A 16,933-nucleotide genomic window follows, 5' to 3' on the forward strand; every position below is an offset into this window, starting at 1 on the left:
TAAGCGAATTTCCAGTTGCCTGAATTGATTTTCAATTAAATGTATTTAATTAACATTAATTTTTATGAGTACTTAGGCTTGCTGCTACAGGGAGGGTAAAAAAGTGTTTTTTTTTGTGAAATATTAATAACTTAGTATAAAATAAATAAATTTACCAAGTTTGATCAAAATATATCCATAAACAAGCAGACTACAACATTTTACAATATTCCCCATAAGAATAACATAGGAATTTTAAAATAACAATTATTTAAATTTTCTACGTATCTAATAATGGTACAAAAACACTTTGATATACTAAATTATTTGCTTTTTTAAGCTCTTTAAGAAGGTTTGAAGAGAAATTGGAAAATTTTGCGTTTAGAGGGTCAAAAATTAGAAAAAACAATTTTTACTCCATAAAACCCCGCGTAAAACCCCGTTCCCATGGTCCGATCATGCTGGTTCTCGAACTCATTCAAGTTTATCCTGCCTTACACCTTTAAACCAAATTTCATCAAAATTGTATAAAAATTACTCAAGTTATCGTGTTCACGGACACATATATGTAATTGTCTATTATGAAAAATTGAATTTTGGTATGTTTCAAAACCCCAACTTTTTCAATCAATCAATCAATCAATCAATCAATTTATTTATTGAACTATAATGAATACATGCATATTATACAATAGGTGCAAAAACCATACAAGGCTTGTCTGCACCAACATATTATGAAAAACAGTGTTCAGTGTTCTCATGCTAGGATTTTGTCAGATCTTTTTATACATTGCCCTATATGTATGAATGTATGATTCCAAAATATGTTTTAAATGTTCTCAAAGCAATTTTTCCCACCTCAAAGTGTATTTTAATCGAACTAGATGTAGTGGTGCAGCCCGCGTCACGACTAGCGTTCCAAGTTGAAGACTAATGACAATATATCCCATAATATATCTTCAAAGCAATATACAAACTGATATGAGGTTGATAATTGTTGAAAATTGTATTCAGATTCTTTTAAGAGCCACAAAATATGAATGTTCTTATCACCTGAGTTTGTATTTGCAAACATTTAAAGGTTTTACAAAATAAATCTTCGAAATTTTGCTATTGTTTCAATTTAAAGCTGTCTATTTTAAATAAATCAATAATGAAATGGTATAAGGTTATTATTATCTTAAAGTAAACTTGAAGAGGAATCTATTAAGACAAACCGCAAATCGTTAAGACGATTAGTTGTCAAATAATTGATGGTTTACTAAAAGCTTACATAAATCCAATATGGCGGAAGTTTTTTCAAAAATGGCGGATTTCCACCACTTGGATTTTCTTGATTTTTAGTATAATATTCTTGACACCTTTTTTGACAAAATCCCATATATTTTGGAATATATGGGGAAGAAATATATTTTATTTCTTTTACCTTAAGTTTGATGTTGGGCCGTATTTTGACTAGCCTAAAGAACAGTGTTTTTTTCTTAATTCAAGAAAACTATAATTTAAAAAGCAGTTGATAAAGTCATTTACTGTTCCTGAAGAAGGATAATGCACTGCCCCCAGTACAGCACAAGCATCAATTAGGAGAACTGCTTGTAAGTGAACTGATTTGATGACTGTGTTCTGTTTGAATGTAGCACTTATCCTCAGAAACCATAGATATAATTTTTTAAGTCAAGTAAATACTTGAAAACATTGTTGATAAGGTAACTTGGCAACAAATTAATGTGGAAATTTATTAAAAACTTATATTGATTTATTATTTTGGGTAATTTTCTAATTAAAACATCAAACTAGGCACAAAATGATTATCCTGTCTCTTCTATAAGGAAAGATACAGCAGATATACAGGATTAGTAAACCGAACCAGCATGATCGGACCATGGGAACGGGGTTTTACGTGGGGTTTTATGGGGTAAAAATTTGTTTTTCTAATTTTTGACCCTCTAAACGCAAAATTTTCCAATTTATCTTCAAACCTTCTTAAAGAGCTTAAAAGAACAAATAATTTAGTATATCAAAGTGTTTTTGTACCATTATTAGTTACGAAAATACAAATAATTGTTATTTTAAAATTCACATGTTATTCTTGATTATATTTTATATATTTTTTATATTAGGATATATTTTGATCAAAATTGGTAAATTTATTTATTTTATACTAAGTTATTAATATTTCACAAAAAAAACACTTTTTTATCCTCCCTGTAGCAGCAAGCCTAAGTACTCATAAAAATTAATGTTAATTAAATACATTTAATTGAAAATCAATTCAGGCAACTGGAAATTCGCTTAGTCGGCAGGTTTGCTGTGGCGGGGGTATTTTATTACTAAGATAATCAATTATTGGTATTCTCTGACCCTTAAAACATAAAATTAGACACAAAAATTATTATCCTGTCTCTTCTATAGGGAAAGATACAGCAAATATACAGTTTTTAAGCCATCTTGGCCGCCATCTTGAATATTTCAATTTGCTCAAGGGTGACAAAGTGGCACCTTGCAGATTTTAGTTATGTAGGTCTTGAAGAAACAGAAAACACCATAAAACTTCGGGTGGACCTTACTTCCAGGTTTTTTGACCGGCAACCAGACTATATAGATAGTTAAATTATTAAAAGTTTAAATATAATCTCAAACTATTTGTAGATAATTTTAAATCCTACAATACTGAATAAGTTATTTTATGATTTTGTTATAAGCAATAATTAATTACCTCCTATCAATGTTTGTAATATCCATACAGACCCCGCAGCCGTGTGAAAGAGGTTCTCAGTCATCGTCCTGACGGCTTTGACAGGGTTTGATAAACTGCCTCGTCGTTTATCTTAAGTTTAATTACAAATTCTATCACACAGCCTCATGGAGCATCAAGCTCGTATAGTATACTCTCAATACTCTTTTTGGTAAGTAAAACAAATTAAATTTGAGCTATTTTTCCACTTTTAAAGAAACTTAAGTTACAGTTATGATCAAACTAACAGCAAGGTTCTTACATGACAACTTTGATTTACGCCATCAATTTGAATGGATGTAAATTGTTCATGACTCTTACTACTTTCATTCATTTCTTATACTTCCAAGGTTTTCTATGTACCAAACATTTGTATACCATTGGTAAAACCACTTTACAGTAAACAATGGCAAATTCAAGCAATACACAATACCAACAATAATTTCACCACCTAATTAGCTCAGCTTTAATTATAATTTTTTAGTACATTTTGTAAATTTATTTATATCAAATACTGTGTGTTAACATAGAGTAATCTGTTCTCTTTTGATCTTTAAGTAATCTAACAATATTTACAGTTTTCTGTATGTATATAGCATATTGTTAAAGCGAAAAGTTCTATAGAAACATAATATTGCAATGATTTAGCTTTAAATTCGTCGATGAACAACAAATTATTTCTGAATCTGTTTACATTCTTCACGTATTCATTGATGGAGGCTGTTGTTTAGGAGCTCCTCCATCATCGTTTGACCTGCTTTGACAGTTTATGATCAAGTGTTTCGTCCCCATTGCAAACTCAATCAGGAAATTTCAACGTTTTTCATCATCACAGGTTAACGAAGTGAAGATTGTGTGTTTAGCCAAATCGTATTATTATGATGAAAGCAATTTATAACTAATGTTAATAACATGTACATTACCAAAAACGTTTTGCGTTTAAAAACGTACTTATGTTCAAGTAAAATCCAACTAGCCATTTGAGGAAACGTACTTTAATATATTGTAGCTTTTGGGTTTCATGCTATCCGGTTTTTTACTGACTGTAATTTTGTACAAGCTGGCCCATGCGCAAATTGCGTATTTCCTATGGAAATGGGATTATAAAATGTTTAGTAGTATTTTGATAGTATATGAAATAAAAAGTATGTAAATGTGTGTTTGAGAGAATTGTTAAGTGAATAAAATTACTAATTAACAATATATAAAACATGTTCGTTGTACATCTGCACCATGCCCTTACCTTCCTCATTCAGGCTTTTTTTGTTATTAGTGAAAAATATAATTGTATTCAACAGTTCATAGCCATTTCTACTGTCATTACCTACTTCATAGTAATTTCATTCTGTAAATGTATGAGTTATCTGACCATATTTTAGATTAACCATATTTTAGTTCAACTACCTCAGACCTTAAGTAAGCTACGGATTTTCAATTGTACCGATGCAACAGGCATGTAAGTATACGTTAAATGAAAAATCATGTGAAACTATTTGAAACTCAACTTTGCTACAGAATGAGATTTTCTTAATCTTAGCATTATATACATCTAATCTAAAAGAAAAATTAATATTAATGAGAAACTGGCATATAATAATTCAGTAAGAAATACAAATGTATATTTTTTAGTAAGGATGTACAATTGTTCTTAGTTAAACCCGACCGCTCCGATTTTTAATTGTTTGATAACGGATTCCTTGTAGATTTACTTCACAAAAGCAATCAACGTAACAACACGCATCGAACCCGAACGTATGGCCATCAAAAGTTCATAATTGCAAACGAAACTTTAGACGTAAAATTGCCACACGCACGCCCAGTTATTCCGTTATTTAATTGGTGGCAGTGCTTCATCATTAAATGTGTAATCGTCTGCCAAACCGGGGTCGAACTCCCCTCCACGATATCGTGTTGCAACCTTATAATGATCCTCCCTGCTGTTTGAATGCATGCATTTTGTCACGTTACTAAATAAGAGGATCGCAGCGGGTGGTGTAATTTACGTTATATAACTCAATTAACGACCTTGAAATTGACTACACGTATTTTCTTGATTTAATGCACTCTTAATCTACATCTGGATCATGTTTATAGAAATTAAAAATTCTATACAAGTGCCTCTTCATTGCCCTTTTAATTTAATTATCTTTCAATAACGATCCAGAAGGTAGGTAAGTGGCCTTTATTGATTTAGAAATGTTACCCAGTTTTTATAAATGCTTACCCTCTGGCAAGTAGATGCGAGCAGTGGTAGAGGGCGGAACTTTGGTTGCTGAGATCCTGAGATCAAAACCTGTCAATCGCCAATGACTTCAGCTTTGTAATAATGTCGACACACTCCGAGCATATCCTGAAATAAAGTTTTAAACTATAACAGTTTAGATGTTAGGATCTCGGGATGAGAAGATAAGAGAAAAATACTATTTTTCTGTAAATAATAAACTTTTAATATTTATTAAACATGTTTATAAAATAGAGAACGAAATCCCTACTTTCCATCAGTAAATAAAAATGCTGTGGTTTTATATTCAAATATATATAATTATAAATCGACAGATATAATTTTGTTTCCGATGTCGAATGGTGTGACAGGGGAAGAGTTAATGGGCGCAAATAGATGTCTCACCCGTCAACCCGAGGTTTGACAGCGGGATTGGGGTACGAGGAAAGTGAAATTGTTAGGGAAATGGGATAGTAATCCCCTATCAATCCGGGACCGGTAAACTCTCTTGAGTTGCTAAACACTGAAGTGATTCTCTCAATTTCTTAAAACCTCCATAACGTGCTTTAAAAACACATGTATGTAGGATGTATTTAATAAATTATATTCATTATCTTAGAAACTTCTTTGGTTCCATGTGTTACTTTGTTGGTGGCACTAGAGCTGTACACAAATTCCTGGGTGTTTTTTGAATCATTTAAACGATCACTAACAGATGTTTCATTGACGACGCCGATGTAGTACACCGAATTAGGTACGCAAATAATAATAAAAATAATATTATATAACGTTTAAAAATTTTGAAATCACGTATGCTCTAACGGATATCTGCATTAAATTCATCACGTTCAGCAGAAATCGCTTTACTCGTCTTTATGAATTTTCTCTGTCTTGGTAAAGAAATATAATAAGAGCAACAGTAAAATGAATACACAAGTCAATCCTACAATGAGGTAACCTGAATTAAATTTAAAAAGTGCACCTGTTCCTAAATACAATTACAAAATTTTATCCTTAAATTTTAATCATATGGAAAATACTACATTCCACAATTTTGTTTGTGATAAGTGGTGTTTGAAATATTGTCCCAAAATATAAATTATTCACAAGAGGTAAAACTACTTACAGTCAGACATTCCGCGTGTTCAATAGCAACACTGTCTCTTTCCATGATTTGCGGTATTAACAACTTAATGAATATATACCTAGAATGTATTTTTATATACCTATACAAGTACACAATTTAACAATGTAAAACGTGCATTGCACATATTTATTTTACAGACGCACATATGTTAACCACTATATCCTTGTATGAATATGCGTGTCACGTTGGAATAAGATGTTACAAGCCATAACTCCTAAGGCAATATCACGTACGAACAACTAAGCAAAAGCAATTAGATAACGAAATGTGGCCGGAACAATGTTTGGGTACAATTAAAGTTGGCATTAATTCGTTGGTTGATATTAGTTTAGGTTCCATCCGTTATATATTCATCTGTTTGTTCTATTGAAAGTCAATTTTAATTACTCTGCCGTTGTCCATCCCATATAAAACGTACTGGACTATTCCTAATAATTATTCATTATTATACCAATATTGTTTTTTATGTGACAAAATTATGCGTATAAAATCGCACATTTGATTAAATATAAGCAAGACAACCTAGAGCACACTTATGAAACAACATTTAGCTAACGCTCTTATAAAATTTATTTAATATAAATAGAATAAATATACAATTCTCAACTAAATCGGAGGAGTGGTAAAATATTATATTTGTATCAGGTGTTTTTTTATAGTAGATATAAATTTCAAGCCCGCGTTCAGGTTATACAGATTGAATGATAAATCTCGCGCTCTCGGCAATGGTAATTTATCAACCTCAGCCTCACCTGGCGGAGTTTGATTTTTTATCAAGCAATTTATAATATTTCTCCTATTTATTCAAAAATAGTATAGGCATAGCCTAATTACGTTAATTACGATATTATCTAATTAGTTATTAGCCTAATTACGATATTATCTGAAAACCACATTGCTTTAGTGAAATGACGGCGAAGGGCTGAGTAATTAGGGTATTCAGTACCATATAAGTACTCTATTAGTAGTGTAGGTCATTATCACATTAATAATATAAATCCCAATGATTTTTGACACACGGTATTTCATTTAGCAAAATTCGTGATACTTGCCAATTTCTATATTTACATTAAACGTCCTTTATTTTATTTTCGTAACGTGTGAATTGAACCTATACTACCATTTGATCATTGAATTATAAATGAAATGAAAACTTTCTTACACTCAACCTGCACAATTACAATCGGGCTACATAAACACTAATTATAAAACTGTAACCAAAAATCATATGTTCACAGCAGATGATGTATTTGATGTTGACCTTAACTGTTAAACACTGACTGATGATGTCACTAGGCTAATTAGCAAACCAATAACGTGTATATACACTACAGTATCAGTCGACCAATAGTATCTGTATAAGCCTACACAGATCAACATAATGATATCTCTCACATGATAAATTAATTATTATTAACTAGCCACAGAGCCTGTTGTGGTTAAATACAACGGTCTCTAGGAAAAGAACACTAATGAAATCCATGCACCACTTTACTCACTAATATTTCTAATTCAGTATTTTCTAACTACTATAAATTTGGAATTGCTTAGCTTATTTACCAATAACTTTTTAACCGTCGGTAAATCTAGCAAAGTGGATGTAATATTTTGAAATTCCTACAGATTTCTGCTATGTATTTCTGAAAAATACTCAATAAAAGCAGCCAAAAGTTGGCTACGAATTGACACTTGAAAACAGAAACTTAAAAAAAAAACAGTTTTTAGCAAATAACGTTTTAATGGCGAGGAAATTTACCTCAGTAGAAGGTGATATTCTGAAGGAGGATAAAATTTCCAACAATTTCATAACATGCATTTCTTGAAAATACTCAAAAAGGCAGTTAAAAGTTGCATCGAAATAAAAATTCTAAATAAATAAATCTTTGTACATCTAAATCCAGAGTTATACTGGACCAATTTTATTTATTAATGGGTTGTTGGAAAGCATAATTAGTGTACATTCAATAATTATGAAAGTAAGTTTATGTTATGATTCATGGTAAAGAATTGAAAAAAGCAACATGTTTTACATGCATTTCTTAAGTTAAACATGCTTCTTAATTCTTTGCCATAAATCATAACAAAAACACGAATTAAGCTTTCCAACGACCCATTTATTAATAAAATCGGTCCAGTATAATTCTAAATTTAGATGTACAAAGATTTTTTAAACTACAGTAATTAATGTGCATAGATAAGTAGATTACATTAACAAGGGTCATACTTCTCAACAATTGTAAAATGGTGATAGTCGTAAATAAATGCCGTACAAAATTTAAACCGATCATTGGTTAATGATCACTCATTCCAATAAAGGTAACACTCTTAGTTATAGACAGTTTAACTAATGGACTGCTCTATAAGCTTTTTTTCTACCTATACGGTAACCAGGAACTGGGTTTACACAAAACTTCAGTCTGGGCCTAGAGAGTCAAGACATTATCACATAATCTAAAAGTAATTTGCGATAGGTGGGATTTGAATCCGTACGCTTTGTCTCCAAACATTTGTTCAGATGATGTGTTATTGCGTTACAGTTGTAGATGTATATTTCATCCGACACATTATCGCAGTGCTCCGTGTTGCCGTCTCGGTTGTAGCTATGAGATAGATACATTGTCTCCAAACGTCTGTTCAGATATGTGTTAATGCGTTACAGTTGTAGATGTATATTTCATCCGACACATTATCACAGTGCTCCGTGTTGCCGTCTCGGTTGTAGCCATGAGATAGATACATTGTCTCCAAACGTCTGTTCAGATATGTGTTAATGCGTTACAGTTGTAGATGTATATTTCATCCGACACATTATCACAGTGCTCCGTGTTGCCGTCTCGGTTGTAGCCATGAGATAGATACATTGTCTCCAAACATCTGTTCAGATATGTGTTAATGCGTTACAGTTGTAGATGTATATTTCATCCGACACATTATCACAGTGCTCCGTGTTGTCGTCTCGGTTGTAGCCATGAGATAGATACTTTGTCTCCAAACATCTGTTCAGGTGTTAATGCGTTACAGTTGTAGATGTATATTTCATCCGACACATTATCGCAGTGCTCCGTGTTGCCGTCTCGGTTGTAGCCATGAGATAGATACATTGTCTCCAAACATCTGTTCAGATATGTGTTAATGCGTTACAGTTGTAGATGTATATTTCATCCGACACATTATCACAGTGCTCCATGTTGCCGTCTCGGTTGTAGCCATGAGATAGATACATTGTCTCCAAACATCTGTTCAGATATGTGTTAATGCGTTACAGTTGTAGGTGTATATTTCATCCGACACATTATCACAGTGCTCCGTGTTGCCGTCTCGGTTGTAGCCATGAGATAGATACATTGTCTCCAAACATCTGTTCAGATATGTGTTAATGCGTTACAGTTGTAGATGTATATTTCATCCGACACATTATCACAGTGCACCGTCTTGCCGTCTCGGTTGTAGCCATGAGATAGATACATTGTCTCCAAACGTCTGTTCAGATATGTGTTAATGCGTTACAGTTGTAGGTGTATATTTCATCCGACACATTATCACAGTGCTCCTTGTTGCCGTCTCGGTTTTAGCCATGAGATAGATACATTGTCTCCAAACGTCTGTTCAGATATGTGTTAATGCGTTACAGTTGTAGATGTATATTTCATCCGACACATTATCACAGTGCTCCGTGTTGCCGTCTCGGTTGTAGCCATGAGATGGATACATTGTCTCCAAACGTTTGTTCATTTTTCACGTTGTCTACGAGCTGCCTCGAGGGCTGTCACAGGATTGTTACTGACGCTTACAAATTGTTCTTTTGATCCTTATGCCACCCTTAACCCTCTAAAGTAGGTAAATAAGTTGTAAATGAAAACGTGCTGTTTATTGTAACTAAATACTGTAAATTCAATTACATGAAGTCGAAAGGAAATATAACTGTTAAATTTTTTCCTACTTACTACACAATGCAATTTGGACAGTTATTTTACAGGAAACTTAAAACATGCCGATGGAATGGATGGACACAAAACAAAAATTAAGGGTATTTTATCTTAATACCTACATGATAAACAACTGCTTTGTTTAGTCAAATGTATTATTTGTGTCAATTGAGTTATAAAAGCTCAATTACCTAAAGTGTCTTGAAATGTTATAATACAATTGGAGGGGATGAAGTAAAGAGGCGTTATAATTTAGTTTAAAAATTGAGTCAGGCTAAAGAGCGGCTATTGGTTTATCTCATCCGCGATAACCAGTTTAACTTGGGAGAGATACTTCCAGAGGCCGTTTATGTATAAAACACATTATCGTCTAGAAACTTTTGAATCAAGCTTCTACGTATAATTATGAAGTAATAACACTATTATAATTTACCCTTAATGTCTTAAGAAAGTTTTAAACGCGTTTTTTACTAACCCTTGTATTACATTCCATTATTACGGATTTACTTATAATCAATTTATTAAGTTTAATATAAAGATCAAAACATCAAATTTATCTGCAACTTTGCTTTTATCTCATAATTTCAATCACAACCACTGCAACTATAGAGTTTTATGACCTCGAATCCGTCAGCTGAAAAACGAGAAAAGTTCAACAGCGAATCCCGTTTTAATTTATTTTTAACTTTATTTATTTTAATTTGGTTTTTTAAACTAATTTATTTTTAACTGTAGTATGATGTTTACAACAAATTATATGTTTCCCTTTTACATTAGATCTAACCAATTTAAGAGCGAAGAGTAGAATAAAAATCTGAAGAACAATAACTAAGCGTCATATTGTATCTTGAGTTTAAATCTCCAAATATTGAGTACATGTTGTAGGTAAAGACATGAGCTCTGATTCTTAATTGGTTTGAGTTACACTATTAAGTGTATTTCTATGTGAGATGACCAGGAACGCGTGAATATCCCAGGTGTAAGTGTGTAAGTAAGAGAGAGGGTGAGGGGTGGGCCACACACGCCACACGCCACACGCCAGAACCTAATCTGTGGTCTAGTCTGGGAGGAAACATATTGTAGCGGCTGCTGTGATCCTGTTCTTGCCTCAGATGTGCCATTGTACACTGTTTATCTGCACGAACATACCTGGGAGTAATTAGTCTCTTTGTGTAATTATTGACAGATAAACTGTGCTGTGTGTGCGTTATTATTATTTTCATTTGTCTGAAGTATGAAGTATTCGGTTAATATATTTATGTACATAGCGGTGCTATAATAGTGTGGGATATCTTTTCAAAAGCAAACGCTATATGATAACAAGTTTACACTTACGTATGTAATACGCATTTTTTTTAATTTAGGTGTATTTTTATTAATTTCAAGTCCCTATTCCCTCTTAGTTTTATTAGGGGTTTGAAAAAAACCCTAGAATTTTTTAATTCCCGACTCATTAAAATGCCTTATTGTATGTCTATTTCAATTATTATCTTACCACAAGTATTAAACAGATTATATTAAAAGTTCAAAAAGTAAACAACCCTATTAAAAAAATGCAGTCAAAACTTTCAGAAATCTCGTGGATATGAATATATAACGAATAAAACATATTTTTTACCAACATTTTTCCTCTAAGACAACATATTTATTTAGTTAGTAATGTTATCTAATTGTAATTACTTCAAGCGACCTCTATTTGCCAAATACGTTGTACAATATTCAGCAATGTTTCACACGTCGTAACGCAAATAACCCGTTGTGAGTAAATACAGCCATATATTCAGTAGTAAGCACATATAATCGACGATGCAAATGTATGATAATGATGATTGACGGGTGATGTTTACAGCCGTCACTTACCCAGACGACTCAATAGCTGTCGCGCACGTGATTTGACAGCGGAGGTGATTATTTAGACCGGGAGTGAGATAATAGTCTTCATATCAACCTACCTGGCTGATTTATATGACGTGACAGTCCCACGTCAGCACATTAGTCAACGGGGAATGAAAAACAGAACAAAAACGTAAAATAGGGGAAAGTGTCAAATTTATATCTGTTTGAAAATAAGCTGGTTATTTGTGGCATTCCTAGCGTATTTTTTTTCTGATGGTAGACGGAACCGAAAGTAGTGATCTCCGGCCCTGCGACAGAATCTAGTCATTTTCAGCTAAAAACTTTTAAAAGCTACTATCGTTCGCCAAATGATAGCACATGATAACATTTTAATATGATGAAAACCCTGCTATACCATTTTCTATCTATGTTAACCAGTTGCTTTACCCGTGCTTCACAACGGATAGTGACAGAGAAAGAACATTACCGTTTGCGTTCTTTAAATCTACTTTAGAAAACAGTTACGTATCTACTAGAGTATGTTTTCTGTGCTACTAGTGATAAAAGAGAATTCAATTACACCCATTAGTGGTATGAAATTCTCACACAGCAACCCACAGGGCAATTTTGACAACGCAATAAATAATTGACATTGTTGTAACCAATTCAAATGTCATATTTTGAGGAAAGAGTTATGTTAAATAATTAGCATGCGTAATTCAGGAGTGTGTTTTTTCTAATTGTAGTTAAATAAGTATAAACCTTCGGGAATAGCAATTTTTCTAAGACTATGAAAATTTATTTAATTTAGTCGCATCAAATAGATAATAACACAAACACAAATCCACCAAGTTTAGAGATGTATGCTCCTAACCCTGTGTTTGTTCCAGTGCTGAGGGAGGAGTTCCGTGTGGAGCCGACCAGCCTGAGGGTAGCTCAAGGGGAGACGGCGCTGCTGGAGTGTGGTCCTCCAAGGGGTCAACCCGAGCCAACGGTCTTCTGGAAGAAGAACGGACAAGTTCTGGAAATAGACAACCCTAAAAGGTATGTAAACAATGTTTCGAATGATTGTGTATTCAACAACGTATTGTAGGACTCTAATTACTTTGAATAGGATTTTCATACTCCTATGACACTAAATCGTTTTCCATTCCTTTTTAATGGATTATTTTAAGTTAAAGTATCTATTATGCAAAAACGGGAGTAAATTTTCAATATTCTAAAATTACGTCCTTAATTAAGTTTCCAACATGTGAGAAAATGTGTGTATCAGTTCATTATGTGACTGTTATCTGAATGAACTTAATTATATAGATTTCCGGCTTCGTTGCAAGTACCGTATAGATTTCCGGCTTCGTTGCAAGTACTGTATGTATTTCCTTTTATTTCTATATAACATGTATCCATCGCAGGATCGCTGGCTTATTTCTAACGTCTAAACTTGCATCCTTCTGAACTTTCATTATTCGAGCCAAGTAAAATCAAAGAGGTTTATACAATATAACCACTTAGTAGCAAAGTAATTAAACCTAAAAATTACCCATCCAAATCTATCTGTCTATTCTTAGTTTGGAATGAATGTTTAGTAATGGTGAGATTATGCTATTGTGGATATTTCCCATCAGAATTAGAAGATAAACGAGTTTTCATGACGTTTCGAGATCTGAGATTTGATCCCGTCCTCAGATGAGAAAGTACCTAAAATTTAAGAAGATTAACACACAACCAAACAAAAACTAGGAAATTGCAAAAGAAATCTCAACTACAAAAATTGCATCGCAGTCAAAAAAATTAAACAAAATCTGTAAGATTTCAATGTTATTTCTGTTTGAGAAATTGGCTCCCTATGGACAATTTCGGCATCTTACAAATTCATCCTATGGCTTTCAGACTAGACGTGATGAGCGATTTTTTATACTACAAACCCGTTTTTCGTGTTTTCCTATTGCTGTTCTTCTCTTTATTATTCACACCATTGCCATCTTTTAACTTTTTGAAAGGGGACGATCCTATCTGGTGGTTAGTTGTTTTCTCACACCATAGTAGTTTTTCTTCGCGCCTGAAACAAGCGCCTCGTTTTTTTCTGTAAACAGTTTTTAGTGTCCCGTGTTACCCTTCTGACTTTTACCCTATAAACATTGCACACATGGGATTGGCTGCTCTTTATTTAGCCTACACAGTAGCCACACTCTCAACCCTACTCTGGCCACGTTTGTGTGTGAGGATAGGGGAGGTTAAGCTCCTCTCAGATTGGAGAGAAGACAGACCATCAGTCGAGAACTGCGGAGTGCGGACGGCCCCAAATTGAGTTACAAACCAGACAGTGACAAATGTGTGAGAAAATTGAATCCTTGTCGAGATCAGGTGAAGACGGATCCGAGAAGCACCTGTGTCGGTTACTGGATAATGAGAGACAATTGCTTCCAGAACTGCTGTCTTAAAAAATGTTATGAGGTTACTAATAATGGCGATTATTGATATTATTCTTGTCACAAATATTAGTACAGAAATTATATAGATCATAAACACAAATGAATGATGTCACTGGCCCGAATGTAAACATATTTGTATTATTATTTAAATTGAACCGTAGATAGCCGTAGCCTATGTCAACCATGAGATTTACTCCAGTGACGTAATTTGTTTATGTCTATTATCCATACCGTTTCTGTTCTAATATTCGTGATACTTACTATGATGGACATTTTTCTATACGACGTTATTACCTAAAATAATCTATATCTGACTTAAAAATATTTATAAAATTTTTACTACTAACGTGGGAAATCTCTTCATTAGCCAATTTGTAAAATACTGTGCTGTAAATTTGTGTTTAGCTGTGACGTATATGATTTCTTTAATTCGAAAAAGATGTTTAAAGTATATTTACTCGATTTTATATTTATCTTTATATGTGTTGTTTTATTTCAATATATCAAACTCCAGTTTAGATTTGAAATTGTCTAAAAGTATACCCACACTCTATATAGTCAAAAGAATACGTTTTTTCCATACTTTATTTTCTATTAACACTCAGGCAATTGCAGTTGTGATATATAACGTGTGGCCATGTAAAATGATTTTAAATGTAATTTTTAAAGTCAGATTTGATATGTTAGCATGTTTGCAAGTAACTTAACATAAATTTCATGTTCTTTTACCCTCTCCCCCACTAACACACCAACTAGCTGATCAACAAGAGGCACGAACATTGCTCTACGTGGCGAGAATCATGTAACGATTGAATCCAAACTAAACGTGCGTAAACACCTTAGGGGTAAGTTTAAAGCTGTGTGGGTTACCAAGAAGCTTGAAAGTTGAGTTTAAATATGAATATCCAGTTTTTAGTTTCAACGTGGTGTTACTTCTTTAGAACGATCGTTTTATTTAAGTTAGTAAAAGGGCTCCAATTTACAGCAAACAGTTGTATAAAACAAAGTAGAGTGGTATGTGGTATTTCGAAATAATAAATATGACTGAATGCATACGATCCTCAGTCACCTATTTCCTATGTAAGTGGGAAAGTCCCTGGTAGGGTTTCTATGTCAATATTGGCTTTACAAATAGTTTGGTTATATTGTGTACTCTGTCCATGAACAAGCCATGATTGTATCATTGTATTTCTTCTGACATCAGGCAGAATAATTAATTGTTTATTTTAGAATCAGCCATAAAGATAGTGAAGCAAGTACGCTATAATTATGATTGCACAGTAAAATACTTAATAAATATATGTAATTTTGATATAGTTTATTTACATATATTTATGTAGTAGCCTATATATTTATTTACATATATAAAATTATAAAATAAATATACAATTATTTAAGAGAGTATTGTCCCACAAATCAAAAAGGCTTTCGGTTTGTTCTTTTGTTTACCTGCAGTCTGGCTGATTGAACGCTTTATGTTTTAAAATAAAATAAAATATATAAATTTACATAGTTCCACTGTTTAGAAAAAGTAAATATAAAAACAATATTTACATCTCAGCTATTTTCAACGCAAAAGAAACCTTATTTGACGTAATAGTTTTCAATTCTGCCCATTTACTACTTTTAAGTGGTGAGTTATTGAAATAAAAAAGTTGGCGACCATTTCCAGTTTGAATCAGATTCGTCCATTGAATCACTGGCTGTTGCCTCACTCGAGCAGAATATTTAAACATGTTCATACATAATAAAAATGTAAATGAAGCTTGGCTTTAAAGTCTGTTTGAATAATCCACTAATGAAAATGGATGGTTGGGGATTACCAGAAGTTTTGAGTGTTTATAAATTATTAATGTGTTTGCCGAAGGACTAACGTAGCCCATTTACTTTACTTTCGAATCGGTTTCAAAAGCTTTTGTAATTTATTTTTGAACGAAAGACGAGACAGTTTTGAATGTACTGAAAATAAAGTTGTCCTTTGAAGCGTGAGACTTGTTTTTAGTCATTTAACTAATTAAACCGTTTAATGAAATCCTCTCTTTGAGCTGTTCAATCAAATTCCAACTAGTATTATAAAATCCTTTCACGTAATAATCTGGGCTTATAACATCACTCCGAAATAACTTTTTAATTCCGTTCAAGCCATCTTTCTTCACACGTTTCACATTAATTACCATTAATTAATTAGTTTGTCTGTGTTGCTGTATCAGCTAAAAATATTTGCACGGAATCAGGAGAGTATACATGTAAATCATATAAATAAAATGAGTTGTTCATTTTAGGAAAACTTACACTATTTTGAGGTATTTTGCAAGAGGTGTTTGTATTTGAATCCTCTATAAAATTCTATTCACACATAACTACTTATCCATTAATTTGTTAAAATCCACTTCGATTTATAAGCATAAAATTACAGTTGTTTTATTGTTTATATCTTTACAGTAAATAGGTAAAGGTATTTAAGGTAGGTTGGTAATTAGGTTAAAGTACTTTTGTAATTGTAATATTCTCCATGTTTTATACATTAAAAGTGTGTCCATCAATATTTCACTGATATCATCCAACTCCCTGTTTTATTTACAAACGTTTATTCACTGTTTATTCAGAAACATTGGAAAACGTAATGGAGTCGGTGGAATGGCGCGTTCCACAATAGAT

At 32.7% G+C, this 16,933-nt stretch overlaps 1 protein-coding gene across 1 annotated transcript in view; it reads left to right on the plus strand.

The window, feature by feature from the left end:
- The first annotated feature begins 12,702 nt into the window (after positions 1–12,702).
- The window catches only part of LOC128999327 (protein sax-3-like), a 33,425-nt gene continuing 29,194 nt past the window's right edge, over positions 12,703–16,933 (plus strand). Inside the window, exon 1 of the mRNA XM_054425763.1 lies at positions 12,703–12,887. Within this exon, the coding sequence (XP_054281738.1) occupies positions 12,703–12,887 (185 nt within the window). The remainder of the gene's footprint in view (positions 12,888–16,933) is intronic.

This window comes from Macrosteles quadrilineatus, unplaced genomic scaffold, assembly GCF_028750875.1.
Source record: "Macrosteles quadrilineatus isolate MER2022 unplaced genomic scaffold, UCM_ALF_1.0 Scaffold_1__1_contigs__length_201487025, whole genome shotgun sequence".
Classification (NCBI taxonomy): Eukaryota; Metazoa; Arthropoda; class Insecta; order Hemiptera; family Cicadellidae; genus Macrosteles; species Macrosteles quadrilineatus.